Source organism: Diplotaxodon limnothrissa, linkage group LG7 (genome assembly GCF_057381915.1).
Source record: "Diplotaxodon limnothrissa isolate DT_005_m linkage group LG7, D_limnothrissa_male_GT1.1, whole genome shotgun sequence".
In the NCBI taxonomy this organism is placed as follows: Eukaryota; Metazoa; Chordata; class Actinopteri; order Cichliformes; family Cichlidae; genus Diplotaxodon; species Diplotaxodon limnothrissa.
Window position 1 is genome coordinate 15,973,793 of NC_140602.1, and position 17,648 is coordinate 15,991,440.

The 17,648-nt window shown below is 42.3% G+C and overlaps 1 protein-coding gene across 2 annotated transcripts; it reads left to right on the plus strand.

Annotated features, from left to right (window-relative positions):
• Nucleotides 1-226: 226 nt before the first annotated feature.
• LOC146628060 (potassium/sodium hyperpolarization-activated cyclic nucleotide-gated channel 3-like) lies at nucleotides 227-15,456 on the plus strand. Of its 2 annotated transcripts, XM_085357545.1 has the most exons (9): nucleotides 227-882; nucleotides 5,085-5,508; nucleotides 6,531-6,692; nucleotides 7,231-7,449; nucleotides 8,761-8,907; nucleotides 9,507-9,747; nucleotides 10,909-11,073; nucleotides 13,889-14,345; nucleotides 14,397-15,456. In XM_085357545.1, the coding sequence occupies exons 1-9, from the start codon at nucleotides 227-229 to the stop codon at nucleotides 15,454-15,456; spliced, it is 3,531 nt and encodes a 1,176-aa protein (XP_085213671.1). The 2 variants fall into 2 exon arrangements, with proteins under 2 accessions (XP_085213671.1, XP_085213670.1); XM_085357544.1 differs by having other exon boundaries at nucleotides 13,889-15,456.
• The last annotated feature ends 2,192 nt before the right edge of the window (nucleotides 15,457-17,648 follow it).

Consider the following 17,648-nt stretch of genomic DNA (forward strand, 5'->3'; position numbering starts at 1 on the left):
TACATGAGCGTCTGATCGCAGCCGCCGCGTATTCGTTGACGCATCTCAATGTTTGAACCGGAGGAGAGCGGCACGTCCCAAGAGTCAGATAAGATACGACCCGTCCTGCGGACCTCCCCCGTCACTGTTTTTGCCTCCAGCGGCACCCCGAGTGTGTGAGATTCATGATTCATCCCCCCGCTTTCACGGGCTGTCCTTAGAGCGCAACCTCTTCTGGTTCTTCCAAATGGAGAGATTCCAGTCCTCCATGCGCAAACGGCTCTACAGCTTGCCGCAAAACATTGGGCAAAAGCCCTTTGTGACTGACGAAGGGGAGAACGGCGACAAGGACACTAAAAGGAAAAGTATCGGGCTCAAACATTTGTCCTTTCTGTCTCCCGCGAGCAGTTGTAAGAGCATTGGGGAGGCCGGGGTCGAAGACTTTGAAAGGGACGTCACCGTGAAGACCAACTTGAATGGGGACTGCCGCTTTTTTAGGGGCAGCATCTCTTCCATCTCCGGACGGCATCCCCCCGGGTCAGATTTGGCGGAGCAGAGGCGCCTCATTCCCGAGGCTGATGCTGGAGTCAACGAGAGTTTCCCCGGTGAGCACGGCCCCGGGGCCCTACAGCGGGCAACGGGTGGGCTGACCGGCATAGTCGGGCAACCGTCACTGTTTGACCAGTCAACTTTCATCAAGTTGGAGGGCTCTGAGCAAATAATACCCGAAGATGAGCGTCTCTACCAGGCTGGCTTCATGCACCGGCAGTTTGGGGCGATGCTCCAGCCGGGAGTCAACAAGTTCTCCCTGCGGATGTTGGGCAGTGAGAGGGCCGTGGAACACGAAAGGGAACGCGTGAAGTCTGCAGGCTTCTGGATAATCCATCCCTACAGTGATTTTAGGTAATTTCTGTGCAGAAATCCTTTTTCTTTTTTTAAAATCGCAAATAGTTGTGTCCTACAAAGAAGTGCTGCAGTGATCCTATCACACATTAAAGGCTCATTTGGCCTGCGCATGCGTTAAAACTAATAATTTAAAAACTGCCTGGAATGAATGAGCCATAAAATGTGTTAAGGGTATAAACTATAATCCCCGTGCATGCCTTTCTGTAACTACAGTGGCCATATTAGCAGCACGATAATCAGGAGTGTAAGCCTCTGCAGAACAGGTAGATCATTAGCTAAATGTGCCTCAGTAGCCCACCTTGAGCAGATAAATGGCTTAACGTGTGCAAATGGACATTTTTAAAAGCGTTGTCTACATTTTTTTTGCAGGGAAACGTGGTTATGTCATGCATATCCAGGATATAAGTCCTTTTGCTTTGGTTGGCCCAGTTTGTGCATTTGTGTGTCCATGGTGTCATCAGGTTATGTAGAACTTAATTAACTCTTTGCAGCTCTTTGCATGTATGTGCAACAAACTAAGCCAACCACAGTTAACAAATTTCCCAGCCATGCTGCACTATTTCATTGCACACCAGTATTCTGGATACGTCCACCACCAAAAGATTTTCCCGGCATTTAACCTTAATGCTCACTGTCATCATATTTTTCATCAGTCAGCTGTATGCCGATGTGTGCCACTGCAGTTTTTTCCACTCATCTGAATTACACTTTTTTTGTCATCATTTAGCCAGGGCAATGGATTACAGAGTGCAGCAGGGGCTTGGAAATGGGGTAATCAAAATAGGGTAACATGACCATTCAAGATATTAGAAGCACACATCAGTGGGAGATTATTACAGCACAATTAGTCTAATGGAGCAGAGATGGTGTGGACGGGGAGGGGACATGCCACAAAAACGCAGAGAGAGAGCACACGACACACACACACACACACACACACACACACACACACACACACACACACACACACACACACACAGAAAGAGAGATTGAAATGAAAATGGTGTGTTGTGAGGAATCAGGACGGCCAGCTGTTAACTCCGTGTGTGAGGTACGAGGTGTTGTTACTTTATGCTCACTTTGGGTCGCAGTGCGAGCAGGAGGGGCATTTTTAGTGCTTGCCATGGGTCTCATAAGGTGAATGCTTTATCCCGCAGATCCCATTTTAAGTTACAGATGCCTTTTGCAGCACCAGAGATTATTCTGAGATTTTGTGGCAATCCAGCAAAGAGGCAGCTCCGTGCCCTGCTTGTGAGCTGACATACCGTGCGCATCCATGACAGTCAGCAAGGCATTGTATAACCGATGTACGGTTTCCTGTTATCTTCCTATAGACACACACAATCTGATGTTTTTATCAAGTAACTGCTGTTTTTTTTTTTTTCATTCTAAAGCTTTCTAAGGATACAGCAGCAGACACACTGAACTGGCACACTGCGTAAATATGGTTAATATGATTGCTGGTGGGCCTGAGCCACAGTACAGGTGTGTGTTAAGCCACTGAGCTGCATGCAGGCTGTTGTGTTTCAGCTGCACTCTGGCAGCAAGAGATAAGTATCTCTAGTACAAATGTGATCCCTTTTTCAGCTGACCTGATTGATCTAAGCTCCTTTCACCATTTTAAGCCTTTTTGTGTTCACTTTGCTTGTAACTCCCCTCTCTTTTTTGCTCTCATGCTCTTTAACGTAGTTGCACTCTGACCTCAATAGTGCAAGATTTTGTCTCTGGACCAGTCGAGGTCCACAGACCGTACAAGCAGCAGCTTTGTTTCGATGGTAACATCAGATTACACCAGCCAGTTGTCTGTTTTGTGGTCTGAATTCTGCGCGCACAGGCAGCCGATGTTCCAGCAGGGTGGTCAGCAATGTACCGTCCTCTGCAGACCTTTTTTTAAAAAATAAATAAATAAATGAATAAAATTATCCAGCTGTTCCAGCGCTCTGCAGCACAGTGACGTTTGCAGAGCAGTAATGCTAACTACTCAACATCTGGCTGATGGGTGCTGACTTCTGGAGATGACATGGATTCACAGGAGATAACGGTGGATTTAGCCAGAGAGAGGAAGCGCAATTAGGACCAGTGTGTCACTGCAGAGACAACGGGCAGATGTCGAGAGAAATGCAAATTCTTTGTTTGGCAAAGAACAACAGAAAGCTGATTAGAACAAATGGCCACCGTGCCCTCACTGGTTTCTACATTTTGTCACATGTGACTGTGAACGTTTTGGGTGTAAGTAAACTAGAAGAGGTAGAAGTGCATTCACCAGATTCCTCTGCCTCTTTCCACCGTGTTGTCCTCATTCGACTCTAGAATGTTTTCCATCACCAGTAACACAATGCAGCACCTGTAACTCATCACAACAGCAACCCACTGGGAGGTATCACCTGAAAAAGCAAATATTACATCTAATATTGTGGTGAACCTGGCATGGATCAAACAGTGACACTCTGAATGACTGCTGCATCCTTTGCACACAAAAAAATGTATAAAGAAAAAGCATAATTAAGTCTTAAGAAAATGCAATTCAGTTTACCTTTGAAAACAAATGTATCGCTTAAAAGAAAAAATTAACTAAGAAAATAAATAAATACATAAGCTAATTAAAAGCTCAGATCCTGTATATTTTAATATTTATGAATGTATACCAATAACTTTACACTTTTTAAAAGAAAGAAATATTTTGGCATGCTTGAGCCTCCATATAGTTTTCTTCCCCCCCATTCATGGAGAAAACGCTAAAGTTTTAAATATACCTGCTGATGAGATGATGAGATATTTGGTTTCTTAACCTCCAGCTGGCGTGCAGTTTTTGCTGACCCTGCATGTTTGTCCTGTTGAGATCATTTGTTTTTGTTTTGTTTTTTGACACGACTCACTCATGAAATCGCACATGTATGGTTTCTCATCTTACACGCTCTTTGTGTGGATGCGTTGTACATTACTGTGTGACTCTGACAAATGTAGAACGCTAGATTAAAAAGAATGAGTATAGCAAATAGCTGGGAAACATCAATCAAGAGTCAGAATAGCTTACAGTGAACTCCAATTAGCCATATTTCTAAATTTCATAAGAACATTTGCTAAATAAATGTGTTCTGTTTTGTGTGTAAATGACTAGTAACAGGCAGTTTTCGATGAAACTGAACACACTCCTGCTGATACTTTTGAAAATCAATATGTATTCATGATTAATTCAAATGAATTCCCAATAACCGGTGTCACTCTTTTCCCATTTGGCCCACTCTTTAACTGAATCAGAGAATAATTCTTTGCTTGTTTACATTGTTTCTGCTCACTCGGACAGAACTCTGCTGGGTTTTCAGACCGTGTGAAACAGCGAGGTTCATTTCTATAAGTAGCCAGAATCACTTTGAATTTGGAGCACATACTCACACATACTTGTATTAAGTGTTTTGTGTAAACTAAGCAGCATACACTGATTGGCTTTGTATTGATGAAATGTTCCCATCAATACGTCCCTGTTTGTTGTTGTTTTAATACAAAGTTCAAACAGATGCGTTTTTATTACCAGTTATTCTGTCCAATTTTTTTCTTAAGTGAAGGCAAAAAATGCTCATTTTGAATTTTCAGATCCACAAGCAGGAATTTCCTATTTCTCTGGTCACCCAGAAACATTTCATTTACATCAGTTTTGCGTTTGTTTAGCTCGGCTCTTATGACAAAGGTATGACATTTGCAATCAGGTTTTCTGCCGTGCTGAGATTTAATACCAGCATGTGTTTATTTAGATTCTGTTTTTAAACTAAATTAGTAACCAAATTGCATTGCATTTATGAGCTCCTACTATAATTGCTTTTCTTGGCCTGTTGTCATTGTTAGTGCAAGTTTACTTTTCGAATGAAACTAGGTCATTTAGCATAGACCACAACTAACACCTGCAACCTAATATCATATGATAAATTAAATTAAATTTGATCAAAAGAACAGAGGAAAGTCAACACATGAATTTGTTCCTTTCACCAAAATGTTTCACCAAAAGCAGCCTCTAAATCTTTATTTTTCTGTGTATTATATCAACAACGTCACTTTGGCGACCCCAAAGAAGTTTTAGCCAGACCTAGAGGAGACTATACCCTCTGTTTACATCAAATAAGAAGAAATTAGCCGTTTCTGTGCCTTAATGACGCTGGCCTGCTGTGGTTTATGGTGTGAGTCACATCCAACTGTCCATCTTTCAGGTTCTACTGGGATCTGACAATGCTGCTGTTGATGGTGGGAAACCTCATCATCATCCCCGTGGGCATCACCTTCTTTAAGGACGAGCACACGCCGCCCTGGATAGTCTTTAACGTCGTGTCGGACACCTTCTTCCTCATGGACCTGGTCCTCAACTTCCGCACGGGCATCGTCAAGGAGGACAACACGGAGATCATCCTGGACCCGCATCAGATCAAGATCAAGTACCTGAAGAGCTGGTTCGTGGTGGACTTCGTCTCCTCCATACCCGTGGACTACATCTTTCTTATCGTGGAGACGCGCATCGACTCAGACTTTTACAAGACGGCCCGAGCTCTGAGGATCGTCCGCTTCACAAAGATCCTCAGTCTGCTACGGCTGCTGCGCCTCTCCAGACTCATTCGCTATATCCACCAGTGGGAAGAGGTAGATGAAGATAGCCCCATACTGGCTAGCTTCAACTGACTGGTTGGATATTTAAAAGATTTTGTTACAGTCTTAAAAATATTAGTCGATAAAAATGAACAAATTCACAGCTTCTAGCTTTTTAAGTGGGAATATTTTTTAAGTCTTTTAAGTAGTGTGGCTGATATTTAGAGAATTTCTTACACTATTTTCCAGATTAATACCTGCAGCATGCTCTCAGATGCTTCTCTCATTTCAAAGGGGACGTCTTGTGCTCATTTCCACCTTCATCCTTATATTCCAGGACTCTACTGGAGTAGCTTTGCATGGTTCACAGTTCAAAAGTAATCATTGTTTACCAGTCAGCCAGTTTATCAGTTCATCCTCTTCCTGACAAACTATTTCACATTCTCTCCCTTTAGGCCAGCTTTCCTCTCATTGGCTGTGTCTTGCAAATAGAAGGTTTGAAGAGCTGCAGAATGAAGGAGGAGTGCAGAAAAAAACTCAATCTGAAACCAAGCGTTTGCAGCTGCCTGAAGCCTGATCTCATTTTTTTAAACTTTCTCCATGTTAAATGTGCACATCCATCTTTTTAACAGTACAGGTTTCCCTTTAGTCACCGTGCATACTAAGGTTTCTCTCTCATTAACAGATTTCTTACACTTTCGCTCTGTATGTGGGGAAAAAAAGTGCTGCTGCAGAGTTAATTTGTTGGCTCTGCATTTAAACACACTTACACACAGTCAGCTTACTCAATAAGAGATATTATCCCGCGTTGTTATTTTTTATATGTTCCATCCCCATCAGCCATTAACGTTACAGATGGTTGCTCTGAAATAGCCTCTGGTAGTCTATAGAAGATTAAGTGTGGTTCGGTATAGTTCGCTTGCATCCATCAACACCATCATCGCGGTTCCTCCTGTTTATTTCAAATCCTCTGTTTGCGTGCATGGGTGTTAACATTTTATAGAAGAGATATGAGTGTTTTATTATCTCTCTTTTTTCTCTCTCTCTCCCCCTAATTCTGAAAATCTGTGTCACAGGTTTTCCACATGACATACGACCTTGCCAGCGCCATGGTGCGTATCATGAACCTGATTGGTATGATGCTGCTGCTGTGTCACTGGGATGGCTGTCTGCAGTTTCTGGTTCCCATGCTGCAAGACTTCCCCCCGGACTGCTGGGTCACCAGGAACAAGATGGTGGTAAGTGGATTATTTATGAGTCAGACAGCCTCCAAAATGTGTTCCTCCCCAAAACACGACGAACCACATGCAGACATTTATCTCTAAGCGTCATTAGTTATCGGTTTGAGAGCACAGATTAAATTAACGTCAACAGGTAGCGTGTTTAATCTTTATATCCAGTTTTCAGTCACACATGTTTTTCAATAAACATTTTGCAGAAATAGGGTGGTTTTTGTTTATTTGCAAAGCTGTTAATACCTCCTGAAGAAGATAGAATAGAATAGAATTAGAATTCAACTTTATTGTCATTGCACATGCACATGAAACAGACCTACCCATAAATGATGTTTTGTAACAGTTGGGACATACATCTGTGTTCACGTCCATAAGCTCAGATTAAGCTGATTTAGATGTGATGTACGATGGCTCCGTAATGTAGTGGTTTACACATTCAGGAGAGGCATCCGGTGTAAAAATCTAACAAATCAAATATTTCCTGAGCCGCTGGTCGTAGATAGCCGTACGCGTTATCTCTCCTCCTCTGCATCCCTTTCAGAATGACACCTGGGGTCAGCAGTACTCCTACGCCCTGTTCAAGGCCATGAGTCACATGCTGTGTATCGGGTATGGCCTGTACCCTCCTATCGGCATGGCTGACGTGTGGCTCACTATCCTCAGCATGATCGTGGGTGCCACCTGCTTTGCCATGTTTGTGGGGCATGCGACTGCACTCATTCAGTCTCTGGACTCCTCCAGGAGGCAGTACCAAGAAAAGGTGGGTGTTTGCTGAAAAATCATCCACAGTTTTACTTCTGATATAACACTTCTGTTCCACTACATTTCATAAGGTAATATTATTTAACTGTTTCACTTATTACATTATCAAATCATGAAGTGTATCAAATTCGGTTCTTTTCTGAATTCTTTTGCCAACAGAGAAAGAACAAAAAAAATAGTCATCAGTTCATAAAATGTGCTTTTTTAGGTTAAACTGCCAGCTATATATATATTTAAGTTCCAGCTTAAATAGGGCCTTTATTTACTTATACCTCATTTATAATGAGTGGCTACAGCAGTCTGAAGCCTGCGATTTTGAGTCAGAGGGATTACTTGCACATATGCTGACCTCATTACTTCAAACTGTGGCCACATTTAATATGAGTATTTTGCATATATATATATATATATATATATATATATATATATATATATATATATATATATTTATATATATGAACAACAATAAGCTTAAGCTTAAAAGGCAGATTACAACGGTAAGATGTGCTTCATCTTAAAAAATAAAAAATATGAATACTATCCTATAATATTATTATTATTTGATATCATATATTATTAGGTACAGGAGAGGAGCTTTTTTTCTGTGTGATGTATTTTAATCTGGACACCTACATAAGTGCAATTTTTAATGCAGGATTTCTGTTTTATATTTCAATATTGCTACTTTTCACTAAGTGACAGATCTTGAAGGGGAGCGTAAACCCACTTTTTTGTTTGCAAAAACATGTTTTATACATCCACGTATAGCTGCCGTTAACTTTTCATTTGGGGAATATGGGAAAGGACAGACGAACTGCAACATGACACAAAAAAAGACAGACATGGCAGTGCATTATGAAAAGCAGAGCTGACACTTACAGCTGGATTTACCATGCATAGACAGGGTGCATGGACCATATTTGGTGCTTTGCTGCTAGAGTACACTGCTGAAGGACACAGTAGTTAATGTTATTAGCTGCAGCCTGCAGAGCACAACTGTAATTGTCAGATGGGGCAGAGTCACAACATTGCACTGTGGGCAGGTTTCACAGATGGCCTGACAGTTGACTGTTAAAATAATGAGACACATTATATTCCTACCTCTGAGCCAACACATCAATCAGTGTAATATATTCATTTTGACATGACTTTGCATTTTGTCTCACGGTTATGTTACGTTACATTTGCAGCCTTCTGCTACTCTAATCAACAGGAATATATATATATTTATATCTATATATATATAGATATAGATATATAGTTTTTTTTTTAATCATGTTAATAAGTGTGCTCTTTGTGCTTTTCATAGTACAAACAAGTGGAGCAGTACATGTCCTTCCACAAGCTTCCTGCAGACATGCGTCAGAGGATCCACGACTACTACGAACACCGGTATCAGGGCAAGATGTTTGACGAGGAGAGCATACTGGAGGAACTGAATGAGCCGCTGAGAGAGGTCAGCCATCAACAGATGATTTTTAGATAACATACATTATGCAAACAATGTGTAAATGCTTAAAGACAACATAAAGTTGTTATTTGCTCTCTTAATCATTTACTGTCCGTTTAATATAACCCTTAAGTAAAGTCTGGTGTTTAAAAAAAAACAGATGCTTTTTGACAAATACATTTTTTATTCTTATATAAGCTTTCAGCTACATTATTCTGACCTGTAGGCTATTTGTTTAGCATTTCTTTAATTCTTCTAAATAGTAAAATGTTAACAAAATTATTCATTGTCCTTATTTTATTTTGCAAACATTTTATTGTCGTCAGCAGCACATGTATAAATGCATGACATGAGCCACGTTGTTCTTAATGGTGAACAGTTAATTATGTAATCTAATATGGCTGTGTTACTTTGACAATGTTAATAGTCATGTAATCTGATAAGTAATGGCTTGAAGAGGACGGGGGACCTCATTAAAAGAGCATTAAGAGCATTAAGCTGTTAGCCCCCCTGCTTTTATCATGACTGAAATTTGTTTTTGAAGGCATTGCATTAGCAAAAAGAAAAAAATGTAAAAGGTGAACTTTTTTTTCTCTTTCCTGCAGGAGATCATCAACTTTAACTGTCGCAAACTGGTCGCCTCCATGCCCCTGTTCGCCAACGCTGATCCCAACTTCGTCACCTCCATGCTAACCAAACTACGCTTTGAGGTCTTCCAGCCGGGCGACTACATCATCAGGGAGGGGACCATCGGCAAGAAGATGTACTTCATCCAGCACGGCGTTGTCAGCGTCCTGACCAAGAACAGCAAAGACACCAAGTTGTCCGATGGCTCTTATTTTGGAGGTGAAGTCGGCTGCTCTGCATGCTAATATGTTCTGTAGTGGACAGTGGGTCAGTTTGAATGCATGTGAAGGAGTGGTGATTGTATGATTTGTTTTGATTTATTTGGCTCAGGCACTCGGCAGATTATCTTCCCCGACTATTACAGCTGGGAAAAATCGTCCACATCATCTCCTTAAAAGCGCTGGGAACTAAGAGGGGCAGAGCTTTGCGATCTTTGATTCCATCTGTGGGGTTTTCCCCTTTTTGTTACACCATATTTAAAGCTGAAATCCAGAATTTTTCCTCTCGGTTATGTTTTCTCAACCTGCTGTTGTCTGTTCCATCTGTGCACCAAAGTGAAATGTCATCATTAAATGTCAACTACGAAGCATAAAACTCTTAATTCTTTTCAGATTTGTTTCGGCAGAAGTATTAAACGAGGAAAGGGGGAAAAAAAGCAGCTAAATTAAACCTTTCATAGTCACGCATTTATTTGGAGTAAAACAGTCAGGGCAAAAACAATTTGGCTTCAAGTTATTCTCCTACATCTAAAAACACGAAGAAATGTTAAAATAATAAACTAGGACAGAAAACATCTAAAACCAACACAAGATAAAAAGAAATCCCATGATGTAAAGTGTAATAAATTCAAGAAAGTGACAGAATAGGGCGGAGAGAGATGGAGAGAGACAGAGTATGTGTGTGTGTGTGTGTATTTGTGCGTCTATATCCTCAATATGTCTGTCCTGAAAAATATGCCTCATTTTTTTCCCTCCTGTTTTCTTTTAATGGCGCATTATTTTATTTTTCTGATCTGGCACGACAGATGAGGTCAGAACAAACTGTAAGCTGCAGAAATTGCATTAAGTGCTCCATCTGTGGAGTTCAGAGGCATCAGCCTTTTTCATGCTTTATCATCTCATACTAATAATACTATTTTGGACTTTTCTTTTGTGAATGGATCTAAGAAGATAGGAATTCTGTTGCGGCTTGTCACACAACTTCTGAAAGGAGGAGGAGGGTGGGTGGTGGTGGTGGTGGGGGACTCATTATATAACACTTCATAGTAATGCGTTGTTTTTAATCCTTGCTGTTAATACCTGTCTTGCACTCTGCAGGAAGTCTTTTAAAGCGGTGAAACAAATAATTGAAGGGTTTTTTTTCTCATCTCTTTCCCTGCAGAGATCTGCCTGCTGACCCGAGGCAGGAGGACTGCCAGCGTGCGGGCAGATAACTACTGTCGACTGTACTCTCTGTCTGTAGACCACTTCAATGAGGTGCTGGAGGAGTATCCCATGATGAGGAGGGCGTTTGAGACTGTGGCGCTCGATCGCCTGGATCGCATAGGTTAGTCCTTAAAGATAAGATAAAACCTATTTACTGGCACCAATTTTATATTATTATCAATCATTCATTTGTTCATTTTAGTGTTGCACTAAAATTAACATCAGTTGGACTTTATATCTGTTATTAGTGGTGGCGTGGATGTAGGCACGTATTTAAGCACAGCGGCTAACAAAAGCCAAGAATAGAAAACAGTGTATAATAATAATATTTAAATGTAAGCGTGCCACATTAATCCATGGTCTTTAGACTTTACTAATTAATCTTATATGAATGGAAAACAGTTTAAAGTCATTTTCCTGGGTACACCTTGCTAAGGACCCCCTTGTCCTTTGGAAGTCTTAATTCTTTGTAGCACAGATTCAACAAGGTGCTGGAAACATTCCTCAGAGGTTTTGGTCCATATTAACGTCACAGCATCACACAATTGCTGCTGATTTATAAGCTGCACATCCATGATTCGAGTCTCTGGTTCCACCGTGTCACAAAGGTGCTCTGTACTAAAGAGCCCGAAGTGTGCCAAGAAAATATCCCACTCACCGGCATCCGGAACTGATCATACAATGCAGGATGGAGCCAGGCTTTCATGCTGTTTACACCTACCATTCCAGTGTCATAGCAGAAATTGACAGTCATCTGACCAGACAACTTTTCTCCAGTCTTCCACTGTCCAATTTTGGTGTGAACTGTAACCTCAGCTTCCTGTTTTTAATTAACAAAGACCTAAGCCATCTGCTTCAAGGTCCAAAGTGTTATGCATTCAGAGATGCTCTTTGGTTGTGACACGTGGTTATTATCAGCTTGAAGCAGTCTGGCTATTCTCCTCTGACCTCTGGCATCAACAAGAACTCCTTCTCACTGGACAATTATTCTTTTTCGGCCCATTTTCTATAAACCCTAGAGATGGTTGTGTGGGAAAATCCCAGTAGATCAGCAGTTTCTGAAACACTGAGACCGGCTTAGGCAACAACAACCATGCAAGATTAAAAGTCAGCTTTCTTCCCCCATTTTGATGCTCAATTTGAACTTCAGCAGGCCGTCTTTACAAGGCCTCTGTGCCTAAATGCACTGAGTTGCAGCCATGTGATTGGTTAATTAGATATTTGCATTTTTAAGCAGCTATTCAGGTATACCCAGTAAAGTGACCAGTGAATTATACTATAAGCAAGTATTTACTAAGTAAACTAAACTCAAACAGAGTATTTTTTGTGCAGTCTGCAGTTGGATTGGAACCTAAAAGAGACAGTTAGGTCTAAAGGGTGGCATTTTTCTAACTTTTTGATTGCTTCCAGTCTAATCTGGAGACATAATATACCCACATAGCAAAATTGGTATGGCCCGGATCTGGCCCACAAAATGTGCTTACACATGGCCCCACATACCGCAAAGAATGACGGCCCTTTGGCGGCCCAGATATGGTTTGTGAGATGTGGCCCACACATGGGCCAGCACAAGGCCAGTTGCAGACACACTGCTGGCCCACAACAGTTTCAACCCTGGCCCCAGATGTCAGCCCAATGTGTACCTTAATCAAGCCATGTAATTACAACATGTTCTATATAAGAATCAGTGAATGGACTGATTCTTATATAGCGCTTTGCTACTCTCCCAGATTACTCAAAGTGCTCTATACAACATGCCATATTCACCCAATCACACACTTCCGCTAAACTGAGTGCTTCCTAACTACAGCCACACACATTCTCAGTTTTGCCATGCAGACTGGAATAACCAGGGATCGAACCACTAACCTTCCGATCAATGGGTGACCTGCTCTTCCTCCTGAGCTACAGCCACCCACTGGAAAAAAATGAGTAAACCGACTTTGGATAAAGTGTACACTCACAAACCTGTCAAACCTGCATTTGAAACGTTAGCTACCATAGCAGTATAGTATTGCATGGCATTTGGTCTTCTAACTAAAATAGAAGACCAAACAGTGCCATCATTTGCAGACCTGCCCCACATCTGATTGACATACACCCTGCCATGACACCTTGATGCCAGATCCAGGCTAGACCTGTTTTCTATGGGCTTGGGCCACATAAACCAAACCACAATCGGGCCAGATATGGCATCCCATCACATAAATAGTGCCATCTATGCCAGGCCTGGCCCAAATCTGGATGACATACATCTTAGAGAACCAATATAGTAGTGATACATATGCTGTATAACATTGCAATGTCTTTATATACTGTGTATTTATGCAGTATGTTGGTATGTTAGTTAGAAGAAAATGAAAATCTCTGGATCATTATAGATTAACTTCACATAAGCATATTTCAAAAACTAGTTTGCAACTTAGTGACTGACTTTACTCCACTGTTTACTCAGCAGTGGTGCTCCTCCGCTACATGTGCTACAAACAGTGCTGGGTTATTGTAAACGATGAGACTACATTGTTTTAAGACCCACTGTGCCAGAGTGTGAGATTGTAAAGCATGGAAATATATATGACAAAATTTGCACTGTTGAACTTGTAAGCCAATATTGTCAGATAATATCTGTCAAATTGTGAGTGTATTTTTTGTAGTGTTTTAACAGCAGGCTGCATTTTCTAGAGGTATCATTTGCCTTTTTACTCCCATATACGAGAGGAGTTGTGGGAGCTTTTGTGTGCAGAATAAGAAATACATAATTTAAAAGTGTTTGCATTGCATGGACGCACTATTGACGAATATATTTTTGAGTTATACAATTATATTTAATTCTTCCTCTTCAGCGTGTGGTATGATGTGTTGTCTAAGGATGTCATTTGTGAAAAAAGGGGAGGGGCTAAAAGTGCATCACGGCCTTATTTCTCTTTTCTTAACAGGGAAGAGGAACTCTGTTCTTCAACACAAAGTTCAGCATCACCAAAGTTCTGGCACACTAAACCTTCATGAGAGTGAGATCATCCAAAGAATAGTGCAACACGACCGCGACATGGCCCAGTGCACTCAGCTGAACCAAACCAGCACTGTGCCGAGTATAAACCGTCCGCCTGCTCCTCCGTCACCCACCCCGGTCATCTGGGCCCCGCTGGTTCAGGCTCCGCTCCAGGCTGCGGCTGCCACCACCCCGCTTGCTATGGCCTTGGCCCACCAGTCCCAGCTTCCTCCAATCCTCTTCCACCATCCTCTGGTGCCACGTCCCGGCTCTGTGAAGGACCCGTCCAGCTATTCAAAGAGAGTACATGTTGGAGCGAGTGCCTCCAGTAGCTGTGGTTCAGGGCCCAATTCTCCCACTAGCTCTGCCAACCTTAGATCTGAGGTTGAGACTGCCACACTAGTATTCCCCAGGACACAGCTACTCTCCAGTGGGCCGTTGTCACCCATACTGACGTCTCAGCCCATCTTCACCAGCAGCCTGCAGCCCCTCGCCCCTCTGCACACACACCAGCCTCTGCTCCATCCTCCCCACTCTGGCATGGCGTCGGTGTTTCCCATCAGCCAGGCCACCGTCTCTTACACCTGCTCCGCTCAGCTCCACTCCCAGCCGTTTCACGGTGCTATGACCACCCCACCACGACCGATAGGTTTACTCCAACAGGGGGCACCAGGGAGGCTAGCAGGGAGATTCCCGGCCCCCTCAGCCACCACATTAACCCCTCTTATTTCAAGCTCAGTCGGCCCCATACTGAGCCAATTGCAGCAAACCTCCCATATCACCTCACAGCAGGTGGGGTCCAGCAGTGACAGAGCAAGCAGGAGAACCAGTGGCCTGAACCTCCCACATTTTCCCTTCATCACCAACACCCAGTCCTCCGCTGGATTTAATCAGCCAGTGTCTGCAGTCGGAGCCGGGGCCGCAGCCTCTCTGGCCCAGCACAGCCTGGCAGGACTCCAGTCTGTTTTTCTCCCGCAGGTTCTCCCAGAGCACTCAGCCCTTGCCTCCCTGGCCCAGTATGGCTCTGCAGAGGCCTCGCCTTGCTACACGCCTCCTGTCCACAGTCCCAGCATCCAGAGCCCTGTGAGGGGAAGGACAGTATGCCACAGTGAGCTCCCCAGCACTGCAGACTCTCATAGTCCTCTAACCCTTCAGACCTCATGCCCTGCCAGGGTGGCCTGTACCCTCAGACAGAGGGCAGAGTCCTCGGTGGATCTCTTTTCCCAGGAAATAAAGACTATCTCAGGCTCTCACAGCTCTATACACCAGGAAAGGCCTTTGGCCATAAGCGGCTCCTCTGAGGGTGTAGCAGGGGCGCCCAGCCCCTTCTCCTCACCGATGGCTGTCAGTAAACCCTACACCCCGATCCCGGGTCAAGCCACTCCTGTCAGTCGGACACATTCAGGGCCTGAGCCTCAGCACCAGTCCGTTGGTTTTCACTCTTCTCCCATTAGATCTCCCGCTAAAATGTTAGAGAAGGAACACAAACAGTCCAAACTCCCGTCCAATTTGTGAGATTTAGACACACCCTCCTTTAATGCCTGAGTGAAGGGAAGATCACTTGGCATCATTTTAACCACTATGTCAAATTTTGAAGTAGGAGGGTGTGCTATAGCTCAGTGGTTTTGTTTTTAACCAGAGTGAACGGATCGAGTTTGATAATGGACAGTGACAGATATATATTTTTTACAGGATACTGCGTCTTTAAAAATTCTAATAACATCCAAACTGTATTGATGGGTATATGTAACACCTCATGAAAGTATCAATTGTTCCGTGTATTATATTCTAACCGCACTCTGTGATTTGTATTTGTTTAAAACCCCATCGTCCAGGCAATTTGTGTAACCTTTTAGCCACATCCTATTTAGTTGGAACGTCGTCCACAACTGTATCCAGTTATGATCAAAACCAAAAAAAACCTGCTGTCCTCTGTTCACATCCTTTCCCACTGCTGAGAGCGTCGTGTGAACGCAGGGTTACTCCGTAAGAGATGTGAGGAGAGACAGACTGTGCACTTTGCTCGTTTCAGAAATAACCTGAAGGCTTGACGATGGCACGTCTTCCAAGATAGCTTTCCAGCAATATTGCACACCCAAATGGGTCACACAGATCAGATAGTATTTAAAAATAAATCTAAGTAATGAATGTAATGAAAATGTGTGAGTGGGAGGAGCGGGATTCATTTTGAATGTGTTTAAACATGAAGGTGATGACAGATTTCACAATAGATGCCAACTTATTTCAGTCTGGCAATAACTTTGGTACAAAACATCCACCTGAGCCGAGGTTTGTGTGCCATTAGCATAGTATGCAATAATCTGTGTGTTCTTTTGTCTTGTTTTTTTACTGGTATGCAAAGGTACTGTGAATCGAAGCACTGATTTGAGATCAGACTCATTAAAACAAGGGAACTGAATTTAAAAAAAAAAGAAAGAAGCAATTGTCGATAATCAAAACATCCTGAAACCAGCGATGCACTGAGATTGCTCTGAATGTTTCTTGCACCAGTCAAAGGGCTAAAAGCAGTTTCCTGGACTCAAGATCAACGAGAACCCCTGATGGGTCATATTGCTGCATATTTACCTCTTTCATTGTACAATATTTGAAAGATTTGACATGTATTGTTGAACAATTGCTGCTTTGTGATGCTATGCTGAATCAATAACGTGTATATCAACTGACTTACTTTTAAAAACCAGACTCTTAAATCCTTCTACTTGTTAATAAGTTCACGTGTTTAGATGATGCGTCTACCTTTGTGGACCTGCAGCCGGTGACAAACTGTGAGCTGGTCAGCAGGTCGGATCATCAGAGGATCCTGTCCAGTGGCTTTAGCTGCCCGGTTGGTGAGCCTGAGGTCTGCAATGACTCTGAGTTCCACAAGAAAGAGATACCATCAGACACTAGCCAGCCTCTGCCAATGGGCTCGATCAATCCTTCATTACTATTCTCCTCCAACCGCCTGCCACAGGCATTTGCTTAGAGGTTATTTTGAGTGCATTCAACTTAAAAGTGTCATTCGTTCATCCATCCATTCATATATTTATTTATCATTTTGCTGCCTTTTAGCCATCGAATCTCATTCTTTTGTCACCTGTATGTTACAGACATTTTATTTAAGCCTCCAAATTCAATGCAATAAAATGACATATGGTTAATTACCCTCACCTCAACCATTTAATTCCTTCCAGGAGGAGAGTGTGCGAGAATCTGATAATAAATTATGGCAAAGTTCTAGACTTTAAGCCGGATTAGAAATTGAGAACTGAATGGTGTTGTCTGGTGCCAACAATGAAAATAACCAGGATTATAATCTGCCAGATACTCAATACAAAGAAATTATCTACCACGTTCATGGAGCGATAACTGCTGGTTTAGTGAGTAAACAGATTTTATTAAATGCAGGGCTACTGCAAAGTTTTATTAACAGACCTGACAGACCTGATCCTCCATATCCTTAAATAACTTCACTAGATCAGCTGGTTTTGGAAGATTGCTTTATCATATAATGATCTACTTAATTTTTCCTGTCCTTTTATGTAACTCTAAATTTATAAATATTTCTCTTTATATCAACCCTTTGCAGTATTCAGGGATTAAAAATCATGAAACACCAGTCATTGGAGATTTCTGGATATCTGATTTCCTCAGTTAATGCTTAAAGATTGGCATTAATTTAATCACAAATCTGAAAAAAAAAAGTC

Coding starts and splice junctions, on each gene's coding strand:
- LOC146628060 (XM_085357544.1), top strand. CDS start 227: ATGGAGAGATTCCAGTCCTCCATGCGCAAACGGCTCTACAGCTTGCCG. Junction 6,693..7,230: donor TCACCAGGAACAAGATGGTG/GTAAGTGGATTA, acceptor CATCCCTTTCAG/AATGACACCTGGGGTCAGCA. Junction 9,748..10,908: donor CGATGGCTCTTATTTTGGAG/GTGAAGTCGGCT, acceptor CTTTCCCTGCAG/AGATCTGCCTGCTGACCCGA.